Raw genomic sequence first — 22,673 nt, forward strand, 5'->3', positions numbered from 1 at the left:
CAAAAATAATTGGCAAGTATGATTTAGGTTTGTTTTTCTTCATGGGAGGAGAAAGGAAGGACTCGTAATGTTCTTGATCAGAGGTCGAGATAGATCATATTCATTGTAATAGCACGCACAGCTTGTGCTGGTTTTAATCAGCTTTGTCTTGTGCACCTGCTAGATTTAAGATTCATTCAAAGTTAAGGGAAAAAATCCTCTGTAGATCTCATGGTGGAATGAATTCAGTCACGCAAAAATCAGAATTTATTTTGGCTACAGTGGTGTGAATACCAAATGAACCCCAGCAACATGAAAGATAAGGCTCCAGATTTTCAGCAGCGTAGCTGGGATGTTGTCTGTCGTAATTCTCAAATGATTAACTCCGCAAAACGTTTCTCAGCTATTTAAACTACTGACTTCATCTCCTGGAAAAAAAGTAGTAGATGGGCATTCAAGAGGTGAGATCTTTGCTGCAGGATTAAGTGATGTTCTCGCTGATTTTGATAGCAAAACTGCCTGAAAGAAGTAGAGCAAGTCTTTATGGTACAACTTTGCTTTTCATCACACTAGAAAGACCTGTTACCATGCAGGCAGTAATCATATTCCCTTTTTGTGCACGTGTTTACTTTTGGCAAGTAAACTGCTGTGTTGCAGGCAGCCTTCTCATTTGTGACGGGTTGTCTTTAAATGCAGCATCAAAATTAAAAGAGAAATAACTTGCCAAAATACTTTGTGACCCGCTATGTTTTCTGTCTTTTCATAACTAGTAATTTTCTGTAGTACCTGGCTCTGGTATGTCATGCTGTGCGAGCTGTGTCTGCTTCAAGGCCATCGCCACCAGTGGAGTCCACCTCCTCTTCAAGCATGGAAACTTCCAGGGGGGAACAAACTGCTGGCGTTCTTTCCTTGCCTGTGTTTTCTTTCATTTTTTTTTTTAATCTGCTGGGGGCAGCACAGATGAGGTGAACCTTTTGGCAAGGCCAGTGGAGCGAGGAGAGGGGAAATGGCTCTGTGGGCCAGGATTGAGGGAATATTGGATGTGAGGGTGGGGCGATATTAGGAAGACGTTACTGAGCCATTTGGACAATGAAGCAATTTGGACAAGAAAGCAGTGGGTTTAGGTTAGGCTGAGGTAGAACTATGTTTGGTCTCTGAATGAAAGCCAGACGGTGAAACTGGATATGGTGAACGGCAATGAGCGAGCGAAGAGCTGCAGAAGGAGCTCTGCCAGAGGAGAGGGGTGGAGGAGGCTGTTTTCTTGCTGTCGCAGAACGAGTATTTAGTCCAGGTGATACTGTGTATTTGTACACGGCCTTGCTGAAACATTGTGCTTCTCTGTGGGCCTTTCCCCTCTAGATAGTTATACACTTCATCTGAGAGAAATGTGTGGTGTTGAGTTTTGGGGGAGTTTTTTTGTTACTCAGACTTCTGAAGCCTAATTCTGATGTTTTTCCTTTGAGCACTGATGGGCGAATGATCTCTCTGCCTCCAAGCATGACGACAAACGGTGAAGCCATGAGCACAGGTGCTCAGTGCCCCCGAAGGGCAGCGTGCCCCAGCAGTGTCCTGTTGTCCATGTGCGTGGCGATATCCAAGCAGAGATCAGCGAGCCATCTCTCTTTTGGAGCTCTCTTAAAGAGTTATTGCAAATACCTGTCCAGGTCACGCAGTTGTTACGCTCTGGAACAGCTCATAGGTTAGATGCAAAGGTGGTTGCTTTTTATTTTCCTTTTACGAAATAAATATTAACAATGACTGTTGTGAAATGCTAACCGAGTTTCCAAAAAAAAGAACACAAGCAAGCTATATGTTGATCAAAGTGCACTGCTGTGAGCTTCCCCTTCAGCATACCGCTGGTACCCTGGCAAGCTGCCCTAAGCTGGAGTTGCAGTTCGGACACCTGACGGGTCCAGGGACTCCTGCTCGGCGTGGGAATGGCTTCGCAAAGCCACCGTCCTCAGCCTTACAGTACTTAATTAAAATACCTCATCTAGGGGCTGTTTATTATGGCAGCACCAACCTGTGTGTTGTGCTTTTTGTTTTTTCTCTTCCCCCCGCCCCCCTCGACCCTCTCTAATGTGTTGCACACAGTCAGTGAGGCACCACACGGGTTGCTGCCCTTAGACATTGACAACCAAGGAAATTAAATTCTGAGGCAGAATCAGTTAAAAGCCTGACTAAAGCAGGGTTGTTTTTTCTATGACAACTGAAACAATATAATTATTTAAAGGATCATTTTTTTATTGCTAATTATTTTTTTCAAGACAGTAAGGTTTTTGCATATTTTTTTTTATTCCAGGACCCTCTTGTAGGGATTTTTAATTTATTTTTTTTTAAGAGAGAACAAGCAATTTAGTTCAGTAGGACGCTGTTAGATAAAAGCACTGATAGACTGCAGTTCCAGCTTTGTTTAAAGTAATATACCTTTCAGGTGTTTGGTACCATTAGTATTACCGTTTTGTGCAAGAAGAAATATATATTTACATGGTTTTTCACACTTGAAAAAGCTTGTCCTATTTGTAAAATCTGTAGTGATAAGTCTGAATATAAAAACTTCGAATAACGGAGCATTAGCTTATGCTGTTTAAACAAGTATACTAGACAAAATGTTTCATTTTTGTTCAGGTAAGCTAATTAAAAGAAAACCACAGGGGATGGTCTGATCTCACAGATGTTTATGCAGGCATTTTGGTGTCTTCTGTCTCTCTCCTTCAGTGAGTCTACCTGCAAGACAAAAGTTGTTACACTATTGGGTCTTACTGTACAAAGTTACTAGAAAAATTGAAAGGATGCCCTGAAAGTACCGGAAAACTAATGGAAATGCGTAATTGCAATGATCACCGCCTTTCCCTACTGTTCTGTTTATCTTCTCCCTTACGTACCATATTGCATATGAAGTTCTATAAAGCACCGATTGTTGTTTTATAAAAGCATTCTCCTTGTTATCGCTAAAGGTAGCGATATCTTTAGTAGATGTTGTACAGTCTCAAATGATGTTTTCTTTGGGAGGACAAAATCCTGTTTGGGAGGAAATCACCCCCTCTTAAGGGGGCTTACAAGGAGGGCAATTATAATGACAGAAATTGTTGGTATCAGTGTTTGGAATTGTTGTGTATTTTCTCATCCTAGGAGTGCATACATGTATTTACAATAGGGTTTTCTGTTGCATTTGCTTAAAAAAAAAAAACACCCCACTGAGCTAAAAAGTTTGAAAGGAACAGCTTGAGGAATTTTTTCCATCAAGATACAATCAAGGGCAGGAAATCGTAGAAGCAGAGTTGCGGTTTTGCCTCCATTTTTTTATTAGTTAATTAAACTATAACAACTCTTAACTTCATTTTAGGTTAACTGTTCCTAGAGTTCAGAAATATTTTAAGAGGTCAATAATGCTTTCTTTGGCTTTCACTCATTTGGTGTGGGATAAGGAGTCGCAGTCAGCAGGGCAGAGTTTTCCAGATGTTCTGCAGAGCGTGTGTGCGTGCACTCATGTCGACAGTTGTTGACGGTGGGAAACCATCCATCTTTCCTCATCTGCGCACCACCCTGTACAGATGAAAACCACAGGAAAGAAATGTGGATAGCCTGACATCTGTAAGCGAACTTACAGTGTCTGATTAAAGCTCAGGAACCCTGAGTACTTGCAGCTACCAGTTGACACGCGTTTTTACTCAGTGATGGAGAGGTGCCGAGTCTGAGGGAGAGGACTGGGGGAAGGGGAAGCTGAAGGGAAAAATTTGAAATGATAGGTGTGTACTTTACTTGCAGCAGAAGCAAAAAAACACCAAAGACACCCCACTGTACATTGCAGCACAGATTTCCTTTATCATAAAGTCGGGACGTTTCTTTTTTAAAGCGCCGTGAGGCATCTGTCTGCATTTTCTTCTCGGCGCGTAGAGCTGCGTAGAGGCATGCACTTAAAGGGCATATAGGGGAAGCAAACAGAGCCATGCAAGTGTCACATAACTGTCTTTAGTAACGGGAGCTATTCCAGCACTGGGAGCCAAATCGTCTTTCAGCAGAAAGGATAAAATTTAGCAGAGCTGGGAAAGGGAAAGAAGAAAGGGGAGGGGAAACACAGCACCACCTCCTGCTGACACCACAGAAGTTTCCCTCGGCTTTCCCTCTCTCCCCCTCTGTGCATATATTTTCTTTTTAATCAGCTGGGGCTCTTCCCTCCCCTGCTTTTTTTTTTTTTTCTTTTCTTTTAACTGTATTTTTATAGTTGGAATTCTGCTTTCCTAATTTCTCTTGTTCCACATTTAACTTCTTCAGAGGATTTCATTAATAGTTATTGCAATTAAAAATAATAAATAAACTCAGCACCAGCTGCTCTAATGGCTGTCATAGCATATCTGGAACATAATGCGGTCTGTTCAGGGCAGCCACACAATGCAATTTATCCCCACACCTGAGGGAATGAATTTCACAACTATAATTGCTACAATATAATTCTTATTAATGTTGTGCTATAATTCCTATTAATTCCAAAGGGCTAGTAAATGCATTAGGACTTGTCAACATATTATTTTACACTGTTTATGATCTGTAGAATTACGCTTTTCAGTATTGTATTGCATAAAGAAAAGCCTTAAAATTAGCTTTAATTGCAGGGTGGGGGGGACGGGACACAGACCACATTTGCTGTTTGGGCACTGGGAAAGACGGAAGGATCCTGGTGTTTGAGGAGTAATGAAACTGCATTTTAAAATCAGTCCTTTGAACTTTCTGTGCCACGCAGTTAGCAGTTTATGAAGATATATTAATAATGCCTGTCCTGGTTATTAGAAAAAGAACCACTGATGTCTTTATGAAGGAATAAATAACTGCAAGAAAGATAGGTTTATAAAATTAAAAATAACTGTCTTCCAGCAAAGACAAAAGTGGGGAAATTACAAGTCACTGTAACTGATGTAATAAATGCAGAATGTGTTATCTTGCTGTGCTCTTATTTATTCTTGTTTTATCTCACTACCCCGCTCTTCTAGGTAGTGAATATGATGAGGAGGAAGTAGACTATGAAGAATCAGACAGTGATGAGTCCTGGACTACAGAAAGCGCTATCAGCTCTGAAGCTATCCTTAGTTCAATGTGCATGAATGGAGGGGACGAGAAACCTTTTGCCTGTCCTGTTCCTGGATGTAAAAAAAGATATAAGGTAAGCAGTAGTGCAGACCTACCTCATGTCCCACTGGGGGGGGGAGCCTCGAAAATCAGTCTGTACCTTTCTCATTCAATAGACATTTTGCATTTGTTTGTGTGGTATTTTAGCAGAGAACACGTTTTATTCACTGGTTTCCTTTCAAGCACAGCCAGGTTACCAGTTTTACAAAGGATGTAGCCTTTTGCAGCCCTATCTGTCAAGAAAAATTACATAGCGACTCTTTTGCTTTACAAATTTTAACTAGCTTTCTGTTGTTCAGACAAATTAACTGCAGAATGCAGAAGGTACTACCAGCAAAATAATCTCCTGGGTCTCTTTCAGAGACACTTAAATAAAAAGCTTATGCCCGTCCGTGCCAGAATGAATTCCTCCGCTTAACTGCTAGAGATGCTGGCTCTGGGTGCCAGACTGTGCCCTGGGTGCTTTTCCTGGTAAAGGTGATGTGCAGGAAATGGTGGTTAATGTTTTGCAAGTCAGAGGTCACCTCAGGAAAGCAGAGCCTTGGAGAAATTCTGGGTCTGAGTCCCTGTGTCTGTCCCCTGCACAGCCGTCAGCGCATCTGCCCTGCGTGCAGGGCTCGCATCCCTCTGTGTGACACACTGGGAAACAATTCCAACCCCTGCCCTTTTAAATACTCTTCATCATGAGAAATTTATGTCTGTTTATGGGAGTGAAACGTCTTTAACTTTGAACCTTGAGCTGGACTGTATAGAACATGCCATGATGTGAGGACAGGAGTGTGGCTTCACGTGAACCAGTGGAGAGACCGATGAAATTGTATTGAACAGCTTGGACTTCAGTATGGTATTCTATAGTCACTGACATTTGGGAACAGAAATAGCATGTTGGCACAGTTCCTCTAGATCATTTTCTGAAGTTTTTGCATGAAGTACTGGAAAATTCAACCACTGACCTATACCCTAGAAAAAGCAGTAGTGGTTGGGTTGGTTTTGTACTAGTTTTATTTTATGGTTTCTCCTTTAAATAACTGACAAGTAGGGACTTAGAACAGTAATATGAAAGAAATATAGGAAGACCAATAACATTTGAGATAAAACAGTTGTGACAAGAATGAATAAACTGTGCATGAAACCATGTAGTGGATGAAAACGTGTTTCAGTAATGCTGCAGCTGTTCTGGACTGCAGCAGCTCCCATAGCAGCAGATTCCTGTACAGATCAGTTAATACTGACAATACTTCCTTAAAACGTGAGCAAGAAAGCAGCGTGCTCAATTCTTAGTGGCATACCAAGTCTTTTTTTGCAGAGCTTAGCCTGGGCTATGTAGTGGTTATTCTCCTCTTCGGTGACAGGAAAAACTGGACACCATCTCCAGGGGCAGGGCAGAGGGCAGGATGTTTTCGGACTGTTTGCGAGCCTTACTTTGCAGATGTACCCGTGTTATTCAGGATTAATACTTCTCTTGCGTGTGGTAGAAGTTGTGCCAGATGAAGGCTGTAGTATAAAAGCTAAATCCCTAGCTCAGGAAGCAAACAAGCCATGGTGATCGTTAGAAGTCACTGTGCCCACAGGGCATCTATGCGTTGCAGAAAACATTCACTTAATGGCCAAGGCTAGAAGGAGAACCCTGTAATTTGCTATATCCTGTCTGTTCTCCGTTTGACTGCCAGCCCTCTGTCTTTTTATTGCCCAAATAAGCAAGCTGTTTCTGCCTGCCTCTGCTATCTCACTACCTCCATCTCAGACGCGGAGGACTGTCTAAGGGGTATCTTGTACACCGTTAATATTAGAACAGTTGGGCGGGGAGCAAATTAACAACCCTTAGAGAGGCTACAGACAGAGCACAGCAGCAAATGAAAAGTACCATATTTTCCTAAGGGACTCGTCTCCATTTCGTCCTGATAGCAGAACACATGTCCTTAAACTCTGGCTCACCTCATTCCTCTTTTCTGTGGGCTCTGTTTCCTCCTTTTTTCTTTTCGGCCTGATTTTTTTCTTTTTACATTTTTATCATTGTTTCCTTCCTTTTAGCTTTGTGTCAGCTGTGTTGCTTGTTTCCTCTTCATCTTCCTTCTGCTTAACCCCCAACTCTGATGAATTATTTGCAGAGGCTGGGTAGGGAGTCCTGTGATCAAAGCACTGGGATTTTCTGGTAGGTACTGGATAATCACAGTCAGGGCTGTAAAACAATTATAGTGCTCCAAACAGGAACAGGGACGTGCACATACAGTAATTGCCAGGCTCGCTTTACGGCTGAGAAAGGATGCATTCCTTTAGGGAGCGAGGAGGAAAGGAGGATATACACAGTTTTCTTTTGTCTGGCCTGAGGTGACGTACGTTTGAGAAGCAAAAGTGTTATTTTTAGGTATGTTATTTGTATTACAGTACTGCTTAAAGGACCCAGTAGGGATGGGGCTCCTTTTTGCAAACAATGTACAAGGGTAAAAGACGGCCTCTGCGCTGAAAAGTCATTATGGAAAGGTAAATAAGGCACGAATGAGTACAACAAATACTCCCAAGGAATGGGCTGGGACGGACAATGGAAACTGTAATGGGAACATGTTTATACACAAGCCCAGATGAGTATCAGAAGACCCTACTGGCCTCCTGCCCAGCTGCTATCTCTTGGCAGTTTCCCACAGGCAGTGCAGCAGAAGTGAGTTGTAAACATGTAGTTGTTCTTCAGGAACTTTTATTTTTTTAAGAAAGAAGATTGCTTGCTTATAATATGTGTTGGTGCTCTATATAGTATGGCACAGATTTTCTTAAGGAGCCAAAGATTCTGAGGAAAAAAAGAAAGTTTTTTTAACGATGCGTAAATTTGTTTGTGGGATAGGCAGAAACGGCTAAATGAATCTGGAGTGCGCTGGCTTCTACATGCTTCAAACACAAGCCTCTGAAACTAATTTCTGAAGCTTGCTTTCTTCTTCTCTAATTATGCTTACTGACCTAGAGAACAAACCATAAGTATTTCACAGTTTGCTGTTTATGCATTAATTTTTATTCATATGATTTGTATTTGACGCGTTGGATTTGATTTGTAGAAAATCATCTGCATGAGTCAAAGGAACACCAAGGTCTTAGCCTTGTTTCTCTGGAGTTCACCCTCACCAGATTTTGGATTTACATCCACGTTTTGGTGTCCTGTCCAGAAGCACGCGGTGTTGAGCAGTTAACATGCTTTGCAAAATGCTACCCATAGAAGCTGAAGTGTGGATTGATGAAGGTGGCATTAGTTGGCCTTTTATTCAATACTACCTATGTGTGCCAGTTATTTGGTCTGTAGCTCTGGAGAAGGACATTCAAAATGTGTATGTGATGTAGAGAAAGTTATTCAGGCAACTTCCAAAGAGCAAATGAAGTTTGATACATAATAGATATAGAAAAAAAACCCACCCACAAATAATGCGTAGATACTATTATAGAGAAAACCCTAGAGTATTTGTCATAATTTTTCTAGTTTCTGCAAATGCAGTAATGGAAGAATAATAGATTTCTGTGCGTACGAAGCATCGCTTATATGCATGACTGCTTTTTGGCTTTGGGCAAGAGAAGTGGTACCTTCCAGGAACGCCGAGGCATTGGGCTTGTCTTTCTGGCAGGTAATGGGATGAGGGTCCTAGGCCTGTCGGGTGGGACAGACCCCTGGTAAGGTTGATCTAAGGTCAGTGAGACTTACTAGAGCTTAGGGAGGGAGAATATTGACGCGAGAGAGGGGAAGAAGGGAATTTACTTGAAAGAAAGGAGCAAGCCAGAGCTTGTAAGTTGAGCAGAGAACAGGACCCACAAAGAAAACTTCAGGAGGAAGAGCCAGGAGATACAAAAACATCTGCGAATGTCCAAGTCTGAAACGAGAAATCCTCCCAAACCATCCTTGATGTCTCTGTTCCTGCTTGAACAGGGTGGCAAGCTCTCTGCAGTGCAGCGGCTTCGTGGTACAAGTGTGGCCACACGGGGGTCCCTGCCCAGCAAGTGTCCTTGTGGCCATGCAAACCAGGTTGTGCCAGTCTGAACTTCTCTATCTCTTCCTGATCTGGTCCCAGGTTAATAATTGTTTCCTCCTGTTTAAGATTGTAAGTGCCCTTCTATACTGCCATCTTCTTCCTCAATCATTTGTGAGAGTAAATAATGAGCAACCTAAGTAACCAGAACAATAAAAGTGATGTACGAGTTTGGCAGTGGGTTTTGCCATACCTCAACAAACTCAGCCCAGACATACAACAAAGTGTTTACATTACAGCAGTGGAAAAAGTGCTGAAGAATCAACTGTAATTCAAACAACAGTTTTCTTTTAGACAGGAGTACAGATCAAATTTCATGTTATACAAACTCTTCATACTCTGCGTGGTTTACTATTTTTCAAACCTTCCATGGCCCAATTCATCCCACATAGGTTTCTGGTTTAGCATTTCCTTAAATTTTTCTGCCTGAAAGTACTTTTCTCCCTTCATCAAGGCATGTGGTGTACCTGAGGTTGACTGGATCATTAAAAAATCTGGGTCAGGAGAAGAGTACCATTGGAATGGAATAGCGAGGATAACCGCGATTGCAGACTTATGGCATCTGTAGCAGTTTATACTGGTTTAAAAGTGTCTTGAAGTGATTTCTTACAAACATTAAAAGTCTAAACAGGTTTGTGTAGTTTCCAGAATGTGTATTGGGTTTGGGGATAGCTTTGTTTTGAAAATTTTACTGCAGCAGCAAAAGTTTAGCACATCACCCCCAGCTTTTCTCTTCTTTGCTGGTGCAGGTCCTTAACGGTACTTAGATGTTGACAGATGCCTTATGACAGTCCCCATGCCATCCAGTGACATTCCTGGCCCCCTCACCCCAACAGGTTGTGACGATGTGCAAAACCATCTAAAAGCTGCCTCAGGATCTCAGGTTACTTAACAGGGAATTCACTTGACTGCTCTTAAGGATGATTTGTAGCTTTGCTGTGCTCCCGTCTGTCCCGGCGGTACAGCATTCTGCCTCCTCTGAATGCTTTTCACCCAGAAGTAACCTGCACTAAAGGCTCGTATCGATGTCTGGTTTGTGTTGGAGACTGAAGATTCTTGTCTCCGTCTCAGATGACAGCTGTGCAGCAGTTGTCCGGTATTTTTAAGGGTGTAAAGAACAGGTTTGGGGCTGGATTTGCAACTTCAAGTGAGGATTCAGTGCCTGAATGCTGTAGAGGAGAGAAACCTGCATTTCTGGGTAGAGCAGCTGCTTGCAGCCTTGCACCATACCCTTTTTCCAGGGTGGATTTTTAGGCTAAATTTTTTTCTGTAAAGGTTTTTCACAAATCAACCTCTCCAGGCACCCAGGCTGCCCTAAAATGCCACTTCAGCAGTACAGACTGCGCGGGGCATTCAGAGTTCTGACTAGAACAGCACCACACTCAACTTTGGTTGAAAGCAGGTAACTATTTTTGCTTAAAGATTAAAAATGCGTTGCTGCCATGGCAGTTAACCTGTAATAAATACGGAACTGCATTTTGCATTGTAAGATGAGCACACTGTAGCCCTCCAGGCGACTGGGTTGTTTCTCTTGCAGTAACAGTCCTCCCTACCTTCCTCACGGGAGCTGCAAGTTCCTCATGCTTCTTTTGCTTGCTGTTGTGAGCTGTGGTTGGAGCAGGGACATGGGGGGACAGTCTCGTGGGAGCAGGACATACCACTTGAGATTCTTACTCAATGTCTCGGGTTAGGAGTAGGGGAGGAGAAAGGCAAGCGTTGGCAGGAGGGTGGTATTGAAGGTGTTGAACTCACGCTTTTCTGGGGTTTGGTTTCTGATGTATACAGGCTTCTGAAGTTTTAGGAGTTGTAGCTCTGTTCTGTTTACTGAAGGCTCCCCCCCCCCCCCATTTTTTTAAATAAGTTGTCAATCTTGTCTAATTGCTGCAAGTTCCAAGCTGGAGGTTACGCTTACTGTAAGCTGCGTGTTGATAAAACAGAACTTGTTGCTTAAAGAGCCAAGGGGACTTTTTATTATGTGCAACACCAGGCAGTGGTTCAGCAATGACAAAATCCCTAAAACTTGATTTAGTGGGTTAATTAATATCTAGGCTGTTAACTGATTTTAGCTTTTTTTAATAGTTTTTTTAAAACCCCGAGATACGTAACTGGAAACTTTCAAGAGGACAGAGTAGAGCCTTGGCACTGTATCTTTTAGTCGCAAGCTGTCTTGGCATCTTCGTTGGTTTATTCCTAGGAGAAGCTCTAATGAAGGACAGTTTCTTATTTATCCAAAAATTCAAGCAGATAAGAGAGACTCCAGTAAGACAAATCCTACATAAAGCGGTTGTTCACAGCAGCTTGTGCCATTTTGCCAGAAATGCATGAAAAGGAGGGCAGGGGTACAATTCTGATGTATGTTTAGCAAGGTTCTTGACTAATCTAGCAAAAGTGTTGCCAGTTTCCTGACCTTGCTAGTGTAACAGCAAGTGTTGTGGTGCCGTCCTTCGCTCTTCCTCTCCAAACTAGTGGAGATCGTGGCTCTACTTTTAGCAGCAGAATATTCCCAAACAATAGCTATTTTGAAGACAGATTCTCTGCATTATTTTCTAAGTGTGTGCTCTGTGTAACTCTTTAAGTGTTTCCTGCAGTTAATTCTTTGGAGACAATGTGTAAACTATCAGAGTTTGCTGGTGCCTAAAGACATATCTAGAAACAATGACACAAAACGGAACAGACACCATGATGGGGGGTGGGGGTGGGGGTAGCTTCGGCTTTCGAAGCAGTGTGACTGGAGTCTTCATGCCAATTCTTTGTTTAATTGCAACTGACTCTGAATAAAATTTGTCAATGCTTTATGAAAAAATGTCAGGAAGCAAAGAACATCCATGTGTGAGCTCATTAAATGGTATTTTTTGGAAAGTGCTATACAGCAGGACACAAAAATCAGGACTACCCGGGCAGGGAAGATTCCTACATTAGAACTGCACAGGTTATTCTCCTTCTTGTCCCACCTTGTATCTTGGAAGCGCAACACGTATGTAACACCTGGCGGGAGTTACTAGCAATTTGTGTGACTTTGCCCATAATGTCAATCAATTTTCGGTTTTTACCTAGAAGCTAAGCCATCGTCAGACCACTCGACCACTAACGTTTTACTTTCTCACTCACAGAATGTGAACGGTATAAAGTACCACGCCAAGAATGGCCACAGAACACAAATCCGTGTACGCAAACCATTCAAATGTCGCTGTGGAAAGAGTTACAAGACAGCTCAGGGCCTGCGGCACCACACAATCAATTTCCATCCCCCCGTGTCTGCTGAGATTATCAGGAAGATGCAGCAATAACATGCTGGTCACAAATGTGCCAAGAAATCCTCACCAGCAGTTGCTGATTCTGAGAACAGCCACCTTTTTCAGGGGAAGCATTCAGCAACCCTTCAAAAAAATTAAATGCATGCTTTAAAATTTTCTGTAATTTTGGAATGATGTATCTTTGTAGAGTTAATGATTTTGTACATTTGCACATGTAATCATCATACCCATTTTCATTACTTTGAGATAAGGTGCTATAAAAGCTATAGGTTCTAAAGAACATTTTTCTCCAAAACAAAACAAACCAACAAAAAAACCCACAAAATTAGGGGGGGCATTGCATATTTAGTTGTACTGAAGTGTTGAATAGGAGTGAGAAGAGGAGAGCTTGGCACTGACATCTGTTCGAGATTGTAATGTGATGAAGACTTTTGATGCATCTGTCACTGTGTGTGCAAAACCAAAACAATACCACCCTCGTCAAACTCTAGTTAACATGCCTTACATAACGGAGTTATCAGTGGAGTAGCAAGTCTTTTAGGTAATGGAAATATAAATAAGAAAGAATGTTTAACATAATATGCTAAAAATATTTTCATACTTAAATAACATACATAAAAAGGTGTGCTTGCTGTATTTTATATTATCTTGCAAATCTTTTTTTTTCTCCCTTTTGAAATGCTGAAAATCTTACCATTCGATCTAGTAAACAATCACGTTAGTGTTAGAAATTACTTTTTTTTTTGTACAAGATGTCATATTATGTTCATGCCCATCAAACTTTTGAGGACCAATATCCTAGTCCAACTAAATATTTACCCCTGAACTATCTGTTAGAAAGACACTTGGAAATACTTAAGTGCAAATTTATGTGTGTGTGAGAAACAATTATCTTCATCTCAGATGAAGTTTTAAAGCACTTTGTAGTTCTCTATTGCCAACAGATTTAATGTTTTATGTGTTGCCAATTCTTGCAACTACTGTACGAGCATGTGCCTGTGGTTGCAAATAAAAATTCAAAATTCCACGCATGGTTTAAGGAGGTCTATTACTTGTGCTAAGGGAGTTTCTAATGCCTCTCCCTCACGTTCATTGTATTTTGAGATTTTTCTTTGTGCATTTTTTTGCTTCTCATTGCAGGTAGCTGCATTCCACTTGGAAGTGTCTGTTTAGCTTTATGATTAATTTTGCTAAAATATGACATACGAGCCTTATTGAAGATTAAGTGCTTCTTGCAGCAGGTGGTCAGAGACTGACTTAAAACAAAAGCCAACGTGAGAGCGCTTCGTGTCTGGACCATACCTGAACGTTTCTTTCTTACCATCCTGCCTTGAGCATTCTTCTCTCACAAGTGCTATTCTTGGCGTTCACTCCTACATGGCGAGGGTTAGGGAGGAACTCGCTGTGTTCAGCACAGCCATCGCCTTGCTTACTTCCTGTTCTTTTAAGTGCAAAAGAAAGCTCGGATAAAGGATGAATGAGCTTTCCCACTGGCTTTTTTCCAAAGCTTTAAAGGAAAAATTTGTAAGGATGACAGTTACCTATCCTCCAGCAGAGTAAAAGTCTCGTTAAAACAAACACTTAGGAATCATCCTAATGAGTGTTTAGAACACCCCAATTTCAATAAAGCATCACTTGCTCAAATCCTAGAGGTGACCGTGGTTGCATTGTACAGTGCTGTCAGCTGGGTTTAAAGGATGATCCAGACATGAGAGCCAGAGGTACACACAAGGCCCCAGGCGGCCGCTTCCCACCTTCTGCGGTTTTGGCAACAGATCTGGCCGACAGCTACGTTTTGGCTCTGCTCCTAGTGCAAGAAACTACAGGCTGGGTAAGTTCGTTCAACAGCTAAACAGTCGTAAAACATCATTGTTGCATGTAAATTCCTTTCAACTATAAAAATGAAATTCCAGTTTCTATTTACCTATTCATCGTGACAGTATTATTAAACAGGTAAAGATGGGACTATTTTGTTATACTGTGTATAGTGAATGTATTGTACTGTGTCTGTGAAAAGTGTGCTTTAAATTATATTTTCATATGTTTTGTTGGGGACAAAGTACTTTAAGTTTGAAAGTGACAGAGGTTTGTTTTAGAACTGAAGGCAACTTAAAGAATTCCTGTCAGGAAAGCTGCTTATAAATGTAAATCAAATCACATTTAAAATAAACTGCCTCTGACCTAGAAAGACTGCTCTGCTCGTTGCTGAAGTTCTTGGGCTGCATGTCGTCTTTTAGTTGTCTATTCTACTTCGCTATCATCAAACTCCGTATTCAGTAAACACCTGAAGCAACTTAAGCACTACACCATTATGCACGAAATTACACAGAATGCTGCAGCCTTTGATTTAATCAGTCAAAAGGACTTGCGGCTTCACAGGCTTTTTTCTTCCAGTGTCACAACAGGGCACCAGATGAAACTCGTGTCAGTGCTACAGAAGCCCCCTCTTAATGGCAGCAAACCCTCTGAAGGAAGGTTTTCGGAAGCGAAGTGGCTGTCGCTGCAAAAGGAGAAATTAAAACCGGAATTCAGTGAGGATGGGGTAGGGGTGGCTGGCTTCTGTCACATACCTGCACACTCCCTGGGCAAGGTACCGAAACGGCCACCCTGGCACAGCTGCTTCAACAGGGAAACCTGCGCAGCAGTTGCCTGCGTACACACACCTGAGAGAAGTCCCTGCTCTGGCACCATCAGGGTCTGAGGTTGTCCTGCCCGTGTGGGAAACCAACCAGAGATCTCCCAAGTCTTTACTCATACAACCAACAATATTCTGGGTTTACAGCCTGTTCTCTTATGCTGTTGAGTTACGGTAAGACAAAAAAAACCTGACAACATTTGTTTAGCACTTGCATGCCTTGACCTCAGACCATCCCTTGACATAAAGCTCACAGTTAACAATTCCTCAAGGGCTAACGCAGTAGCTGCTACCCCAGACACGCCGTTTGTGTCACGCAGTTTTTAATAAACCCTGCGCTGCGCAGGGTATCGCCTGTGTTCGCGAGAGAACTGCAGCCAGCAGAAGCTACTCAAAGCCTTAATCCACAACTCCCTCTCAAACAAAGAGCACACAGCGATGTGAGCAACAGTTTATCGTACAGAGCTGGAATGCCATTTACTTTATGTAAAGCTTAAACTCTTTTCTACTTGCGAATGAAAACAGTGGGAAAAAAAGGACCACTGACTCCATGAATAATTTTGCTTTTAATGTAACAAGACTACTGTACAACAAGTGGAAAGCAGATTTACTTAATACAGTTAAAGTAAATATAAAATATTTAGATATACACACATGGGTTTACTTACTGGAAAGAAATACATAAAGTTAAAACGCGGAAGGTTTTAAAAGCCCTAAGCCAAAAGGAACACAATTCAGTTGTGAAAATATAACGGTATTTTCTACCAAATGCAACTGCAACATAATGGCAACGGTGTTTTTTTAAAAAAAAAACAATTACTTCTAGACATTTAAGCACAGCAGTTTCTTTCAACTCAAAAATACTGCCTTAAGGTACAACCTACTGAATGTAGCATTATCCCTCAAGGCAAACATTCTACACGTAAAACTGAAGTATTTGCCATTCCTTTGTTGCAAGCATGTAATCTCACAGTACATGCATCTACATTTCAGAAATGTGCTAGAAAACTATATTTTCATAGGGTAAGTAATGTAACTTTCCAATTTAACTGTTACTCAAAGAAAAACTACACAAATTTGCTAGGAGAAACACCTGATCATTACATCTTTAATTGTGTCTCAGTTACCACGGTTGAGAGAAACCACAGGTGTTACAGTGACACTTTTTTTACGCAGCTGAAGAGCATCATGAAGCTGGTCTCATTTATTCTGAGGCCAAGCCACCCCTGTGTCCTTGCAAATTCTACTAAGAAAAGAAATAAATAGCTACATAACAAGGGGGGGGGGGGGTGTTGGTTGTTTTCTTTTGTAGTATAACGTTAGGTAGAGAAAGAAGATAACCCAACAGCAGCTTACAGCCACGACTTACCACGGCTCCCGTTAGAGTATATTAATTAGCTTTTAATCGGAGGTTTGCACTGTTACAGAAAAGCTGCACTGTCTTTGTTCCAGAACTGGACTACTCAGAGTGGTGAGGTTTTTAAGCTACACTGCAAAACAATTTAATCAAAATTTAATACGTTCTGATCAAAGTGCGTTTGAACATGCCTCTCGAACCCCTGCTGATCATAGTCGGGCGGGAACTGCTCACTGCACATGGGGCACACCTTCCAGTGGCTCTCAACGTGCTCCTCAAACTTGCTCTGATCGTAGTTAGGTGGAAACATCACATCGCAAAGAGGGCACTTCTTCTGCACGTCGAAACTTCACGAGGACGTGGAGAGAAAGAAAAAAAAGGAAACACTGTTAATCTGTCGTTGCAAAACGAAATACAGCAGTAGGATCCTGCTGCCACCGACGTTAAGAGCTTTACTGCAAGCTTACATTTCAGCAGGCTTTGTATTCAACCAAGTATCCTACAGTTAATTTAAATGTATTTTGCTGAAAGCGCTCAATACAGTTAAAGTAGTTTTACGCAGGAATTCCAAAATAACCTGGCATTTTAAAAGCGACATAATTTTGACATAATTCCAGCTACCACTGAATACAAATCTAGTGAATGTCTTAATGGCCAAGCAGTTTCATGGGAAACCACTCACTCTGCTCATAAATGCTTGCTCTTAGCAAACATAACACTTTATAAAAGCTCTAAACTTAGGTTCACAATTAGGTTGGAAAGAGAGAGGGAAAAAACCAAAAGTTATTCATTCATTTACTTAAAAAAGTGTCCAAATTCCATCAAAATAAGGTATAGCACAAACAGCCTACCCACTCGCCCAGCCTATTCTCTGACAGTTAACTGTAAAACAAACACTGATTGAAAATGCTTAACTGTCATCTCCCTCCGCTACCCTTGAGTAAAAAACTCCAGTTACACAGAAACCCATCCATGCCATTAAAGACCAATAAAAGATAACGCTTACCTGGAGTCAAAGCAGAAACCCGTTCCACGTTCATGCAAGAGAAGACTTGGAGGATCAGGAGCTGAAGGAGCAGCGTTGTCATCATCCTATTAAAAAAAGGACGTATTTTAAATAATAGCCTCTAGAAACAGCTTTTTTTTTCCCCTCCATATGCATTGCTGCTATCAAACGTAAACATGATAAAATGAAAGGTAAATTTTCTCCATCTCTGCAGCGTAAGTTTCACTTTAGCATACAAAAGGGAGACATGGTTTGTGAACGTTAAAAGCTAAGCACAGGCTGCCTTTTGACCACGGATCTAGAGCAGAACTCTGTGCCGGCACCGCCAGAATGCTTCTGCTAACGCAGGAGCTAAGGACATGCTGGTCACCTCGCCGTTAACGCCTGGGGGTGAAGTCGGAACAGAAAAACCTGTGTTGAACTGAACGCAGGGCACCACACTACAAACCGTACTAGCGTTCGATCGAAAGCTGAAACTCAAAAAATAAACTAGACAATAGAATGTCAAGTCAGCCTTCAAAAAAAAAAAAATAAAAGCGTCAATTTGAATTTCAGCAAGGTGAAAAGAGACATCGATTTTAATGCACACGCTTGCCTCCCAACGGTCAGGTGTGAGTGATCTGCCTACACCGCTCTCACCAGCCAAGCATGTCACGTTTCACACGGCCGTCAGGCACGTCGGCTAAATTGCCCAGTTTGGCTGCTTCCTCTCATCAGCTCTGTCAGCTGCGCTCTCCCTCCAGGGCCACTAACAGCACATAAATAGCTGCAGCAGGCACTGATGAGGATCGCTCTGCTGATGGACAAGCAGGTTTGCCTCACAGCTCCTACCAGGTTAGGAAGGCAGGTCGACCTCCAGGGAATATGCTGCTCCGCACTTCTCACAAAAGGAGGAAGAAATCTGCCCGCAGCGGGGAATTCTCAAGCAGAAAAATGAAGAATACCTGCTACAGTGACTGGACTCCAAGAGTCCCCTTCTGACAAGCAAGGGGTCAGCACACTTACATTTTGCAGATTTTAGGGTTAGTTTTTTTAATTCTGTGATGACATTATTACAAATTAAGATTTAAATAGAACAGTGATGCCAGCAAACGATCAGTGGAAGAAAACAGCACAAAAGTAAGTCGAAGGAGAAGGAAGAAAATCAGAACTGTGTTTCTAAACCCATTCTTTGTGCAGTATCAAACTATATATACAGCATCTTCGTTCTGTTTTGCAATTAGATAATGCAAGCACAAAACCTCATTTCAAGGAGGGAATACGAGTAAATTCAGCAAGATTTTTGAAACTCCAACTCCTAGATACTTTTCATTTCAAAAACACCTTACATATAAGAATTAATACTTATTTATCTGATCTTCAAAAATGGATGTTCAAGGGACCATATAAAACAGCATACGTGCTGTGTGTTTCATACAGATAGCTAATATGGATATTCAAACACATTTATTTCTAGGCTAACATACTTTGTCCTTATGAAGAGTTAATGGAACAGGGCAGGATGGGAAGATTCCCTCAATATTTTCCTTCTCCTGACAACAGCTGTTTAGTTTCAACCATTTAACATTTCCATTAAGCAAATAGCGGGGCTGGCTGTGACAGATGCTAGCAACAGACATATTTTCCAGTCTAACTTGCTTGCTTTGCACCTGCAGTAAAAAGGCCATATGGGTTTTTAAATATTATTTGTTCCTTTCATCACAGAAGAGATAGGATGTATGTATTAAAGAAGAAAAACTATTTAAGTACTCGTGCTACAATGCTACAGCTTATATACAGCATCAAAAACATGACAGATTTGCTAAGTACCAACCAGACTGTAAGCAGACCAGGACTTATCTGAGAAAATCAGTATGTACCTTCCTTAAGAAAAAAAAAGTTCCACTACAAACACAGGCTGAATTAATATTTAAATCCCTAGAAAATACTGTCTTATTCTTTATTGTTTGTCACTCAAGTTACTTGAACACAAGGCATTTTTGTCACAGCACTTAATACTTGGTTACAAGACGAAGGTGGAAGAGGTACTTTTCTGGTGAAAGGGCTCTTCAGCTTCAAATTCCCTAAGTAAGCTTTGTTTAGGACAGATTAGCCAACCCAATGACAAATGCAAAGGTTATTCATTGTATTAAGTGTTACTCATTTTAGTTGAGTAAGGAGTCTGGATTTAACAATGCTAAATATTAGCTTAGTCTATAAGGGCATTAACCTAAATTACGTGGCTAACATGATGGAGATGTGTGTCTCTTCCCATTCCAAACTATCGATGCATTCAACAAAACCCAGCTTTTAGAAAGGGGCTTGACACAGGCCTGAGAGAAACCCCTGACCTGAACGCCCAACTGTAACAGAACTCATTATTCCCAAGTAATCCATCTTCCATGCAAGTGTTAAAATACCACAGAAATTTTAGTTTCTCTGTCAGAAAAGGAAATCTCTCTGTCTTTATGCAGGCATTACACAAAGATTAAAATGCACTGAGTGAGTGGCAAATGAAATATGTTCATATAACACATTATTCAAGTAGAAGTGATCTTACCCATACCCTCCATCCATTTATATTAGCTGTGTCAGCAGAAGCAGACTGCTTTAGCATCCCCACATGTATATTTCTGCTCTACCAACCACAGTCCATGGGAAACCAAAGGTTTTAATTAGAATCAACAAAATGCAAACCAATTTATATGAAGGTTTGCCATTTAAAAAAAAAAATAAAAAAAAAATCAGCACCGCTTGTCCACCTTACATAAAGCTTTAATAAGTTAATAGGTTGGGTGAGTTTTTCACATCATTCACACTAGTTAATTTAGTTATTTCTTCAGCATTTTACCCACCCTATTTTTCTTAAAAAAAAAAAAAAAACAACAAACAAACAAAAAAAACCACTGGTTACTGCTGGTTGCTTGGCAAGATTAAATTGTTTACATCTCTTGCCTTTTCAGCTTCTAGCAAGTATGATACCCTACCGTGTAAAAATGTAACATTCCTCCTCATTCCTCTTTTCACAAAACTGATTTGAAAAAGAATATGATGCTTTCCCCTAGACTGGCACACATGCTATATCCTGCATTGCTGCCTTGTAACTGCTAGCTTGGCCAAAAGGCAAGGACAAGTAACTAACATTTTAAAAAAAAAAAAAAAACACACCAAAAAAAAAAAAAGAAAAAAAGAAAAAAAAACAAAAAAACCCCAAAACCTAAAGGCTTTTCTGATGTCACAGTAACATTAAGTTTGCTATGTCCTAAAGATATAGCTTTCTCATGACCCAATTCAATTAACTGTAAAAGCCATACTGTGTGTTCCTTATAGCAGCTTCCAAACTGTGCACCACAGAAAAATGACATTACTAAATATGTATTGATATCATGCTGTTAAGATAAGGAAAGCCTGACTCTTCAGTGTACTTTTGCTCTTGGCCAAGTATATAAAGAAAGATCAGTTCTTAACCTTTTGTTATGCTTAATCCAAACAAGAAGAATGCAAATCAATAGCGAGCATACAGAGATTACCGTGTCATTAAAGAACGGTCAAACATTAACAGTGAGAACTTTACATACAGAATACAATCACCAATAACTAAAGATTCTCATGCACTGCCCTCAGGTAACCTGGAACTTCTGGAAAACACTGAAAATATCCCATTGTACTGGACTCCAACAACTGTCTGTCATTTCAGATGGGCAAAACTCCTAAAGTGTACCCTGTAAAATGGAACTATACGAAGAGAGGACGGATCTTACTCATCTGCGTTCACAATCACTCAGTGCCCAGTTTCTTCCAGCTAGTATAACCAGTTATATGCTCTTTACTCTAAATGGCATTACATGTGCTTTACAACCCAACATTTAAAACCCAGTCACTCTCTCGTGGTAAAACAAACCATGTCCTGAAGATTCAAAAGCCAAAATAAGTCCAGTTGAAGCTGCTTTACAGAACGAGTTTGACAGTAACTGCCCGTACACCAGAACTCCATGGCTCAGCCTATGCTGTACTTTAAGCACAGACATCAGCCTGCCCTCAGGACGCCACGGTCAAGTCATCCAAGTTAGGGAGTACGGGCTTCCAGCCAAGGATTTTGAGAAAGAGACAGTTTAACCTGCCCTTCGTGTAGACCCAGACCCAGCTTTTTTGCACTCCAGACTGACGACTAGGGATGTGGCTGCATGTACTTAGTCAAAGACCTCTACAGTGCCCTGCAGTGATGTAACGCAGTTGATACGTGGCCTCAGGTCCTTAAGAGTCTGGGATCAAGTACCCACAGGCTGGCCCAGGTGGTTATGTAGCATAGTAAGTACCAGGCCTTCTGAATTTAGAAGTCTGCATAATTACGTTAACAAACTGTAAAATATGCCTTTAACATCATGACAACTATTATGACTGGGCTGTAACTCTGACTCTTTACAGTTGCCACAATGAGCTCCACGGATTGTATGAATCATAAAGATAAAATACAGTATTACACAATAAAGCATGGTTTAAAAAAAAAAAAAAAGGAGGTGGGGGAGGGGGTGCCACTAGAAGAGGAAGAAGGGAAAGCCAGACATTAACTGGCAGAAATAAGTGCAACCCACCTAGTTTTACCAAAACTAACCCATTTTGTCTCACGTACTACTTTCATAATCACAACTGTAAGCAGTTCCAAGATTGCCAAACAGAAATTAGAAACAAAGCCGCGTGACACTGTACAAAAGCCACAGGCTTGAACACTCCCCCTCTCCAATTTCTACAGATCGTTTTAACACGCAGCAGTAAGCAAACTGATACCCACCATAAGCTTTAAATAATAAATGAACAGGCACACTGCTAATGTATAGTGCAGGTAAACTGGGAAGAAAAGTACGTTTTCTTTCTGTGCTTCAGCTCTGCTGCAGGAGGGATATCAAACAGACTCTCTCAAGTCTCTCTACCTCTCTGCCAGCAGGCTGATGTCCCAAGAGGCACCTGGATACCAACAGCTCCTTACATGTCTATCCTATACAAAAGATAGTAATTGGCTGACAGGGTAAGATCAGGAAAATAAAGTGTAATGTTTTGTTGGGTTTTTTTTTTCCTAGAATAAAGGCCACTTTGATTTAATCTCAAAAAAATATTCTGACCTGGTTGTCAGTTGCCAAAAGTTACACTCTCCATCCCCCACAAATTTACTGTGACTAACAACATTGTTTAAGAGTCTCAGGACAGTTATTCTGGGCTTACTGCCAACTGTAATCAGGACTACAGTTCTAAAACTCACACTTCAGCATTAAAAATATGAATATGTTTTGTTTATGGATCTCTCCCATACATACCCTGCTTCTAGAAACTATTTGCTCCAAAT

General features: G+C 41.1%; 2 protein-coding genes across 8 annotated transcripts in view; one reads left to right on the plus strand and one right to left on the minus strand.

Annotated features, from left to right (window-relative positions):
* JAZF1 (JAZF zinc finger 1) overlaps window positions 1-15,795 on the plus strand; it is a 196,283-nt gene extending 180,488 nt beyond the window's left edge. The window contains exons 4-5 of the mRNA XM_040589077.1: window positions 4,968-5,137; window positions 12,215-15,795. Of these exons, the coding sequence (XP_040445011.1) occupies window positions 4,968-5,137; window positions 12,215-12,391 (347 nt within the window). The 3' untranslated portion in view covers window positions 12,392-15,795. The remainder of the gene's footprint in view (window positions 1-4,967; window positions 5,138-12,214) is intronic.
* The window catches only part of TAX1BP1 (Tax1 binding protein 1), a 66,594-nt gene continuing 59,461 nt past the window's right edge, over window positions 15,541-22,673 (minus strand). For all 7 annotated transcript variants that reach the window (XM_040589075.1, XM_040589076.1, XM_040589069.1 and 4 more), the window contains 2 exons: window positions 17,357-17,442; window positions 15,541-16,697 (listed from right to left, as the gene is read on the minus strand). In XM_040589075.1, coding sequence (XP_040445009.1) covers window positions 16,496-16,697; window positions 17,357-17,442 — 288 coding nt within the window. In that variant the 3' untranslated portion in view covers window positions 15,541-16,495. The remainder of the gene's footprint in view (window positions 16,698-17,356; window positions 17,443-22,673) is intronic.

Source organism: Falco naumanni, chromosome 4 (assembly GCF_017639655.2).
Source record: "Falco naumanni isolate bFalNau1 chromosome 4, bFalNau1.pat, whole genome shotgun sequence".
In the NCBI taxonomy this organism is placed as follows: domain Eukaryota; kingdom Metazoa; phylum Chordata; class Aves; order Falconiformes; family Falconidae; genus Falco; species Falco naumanni.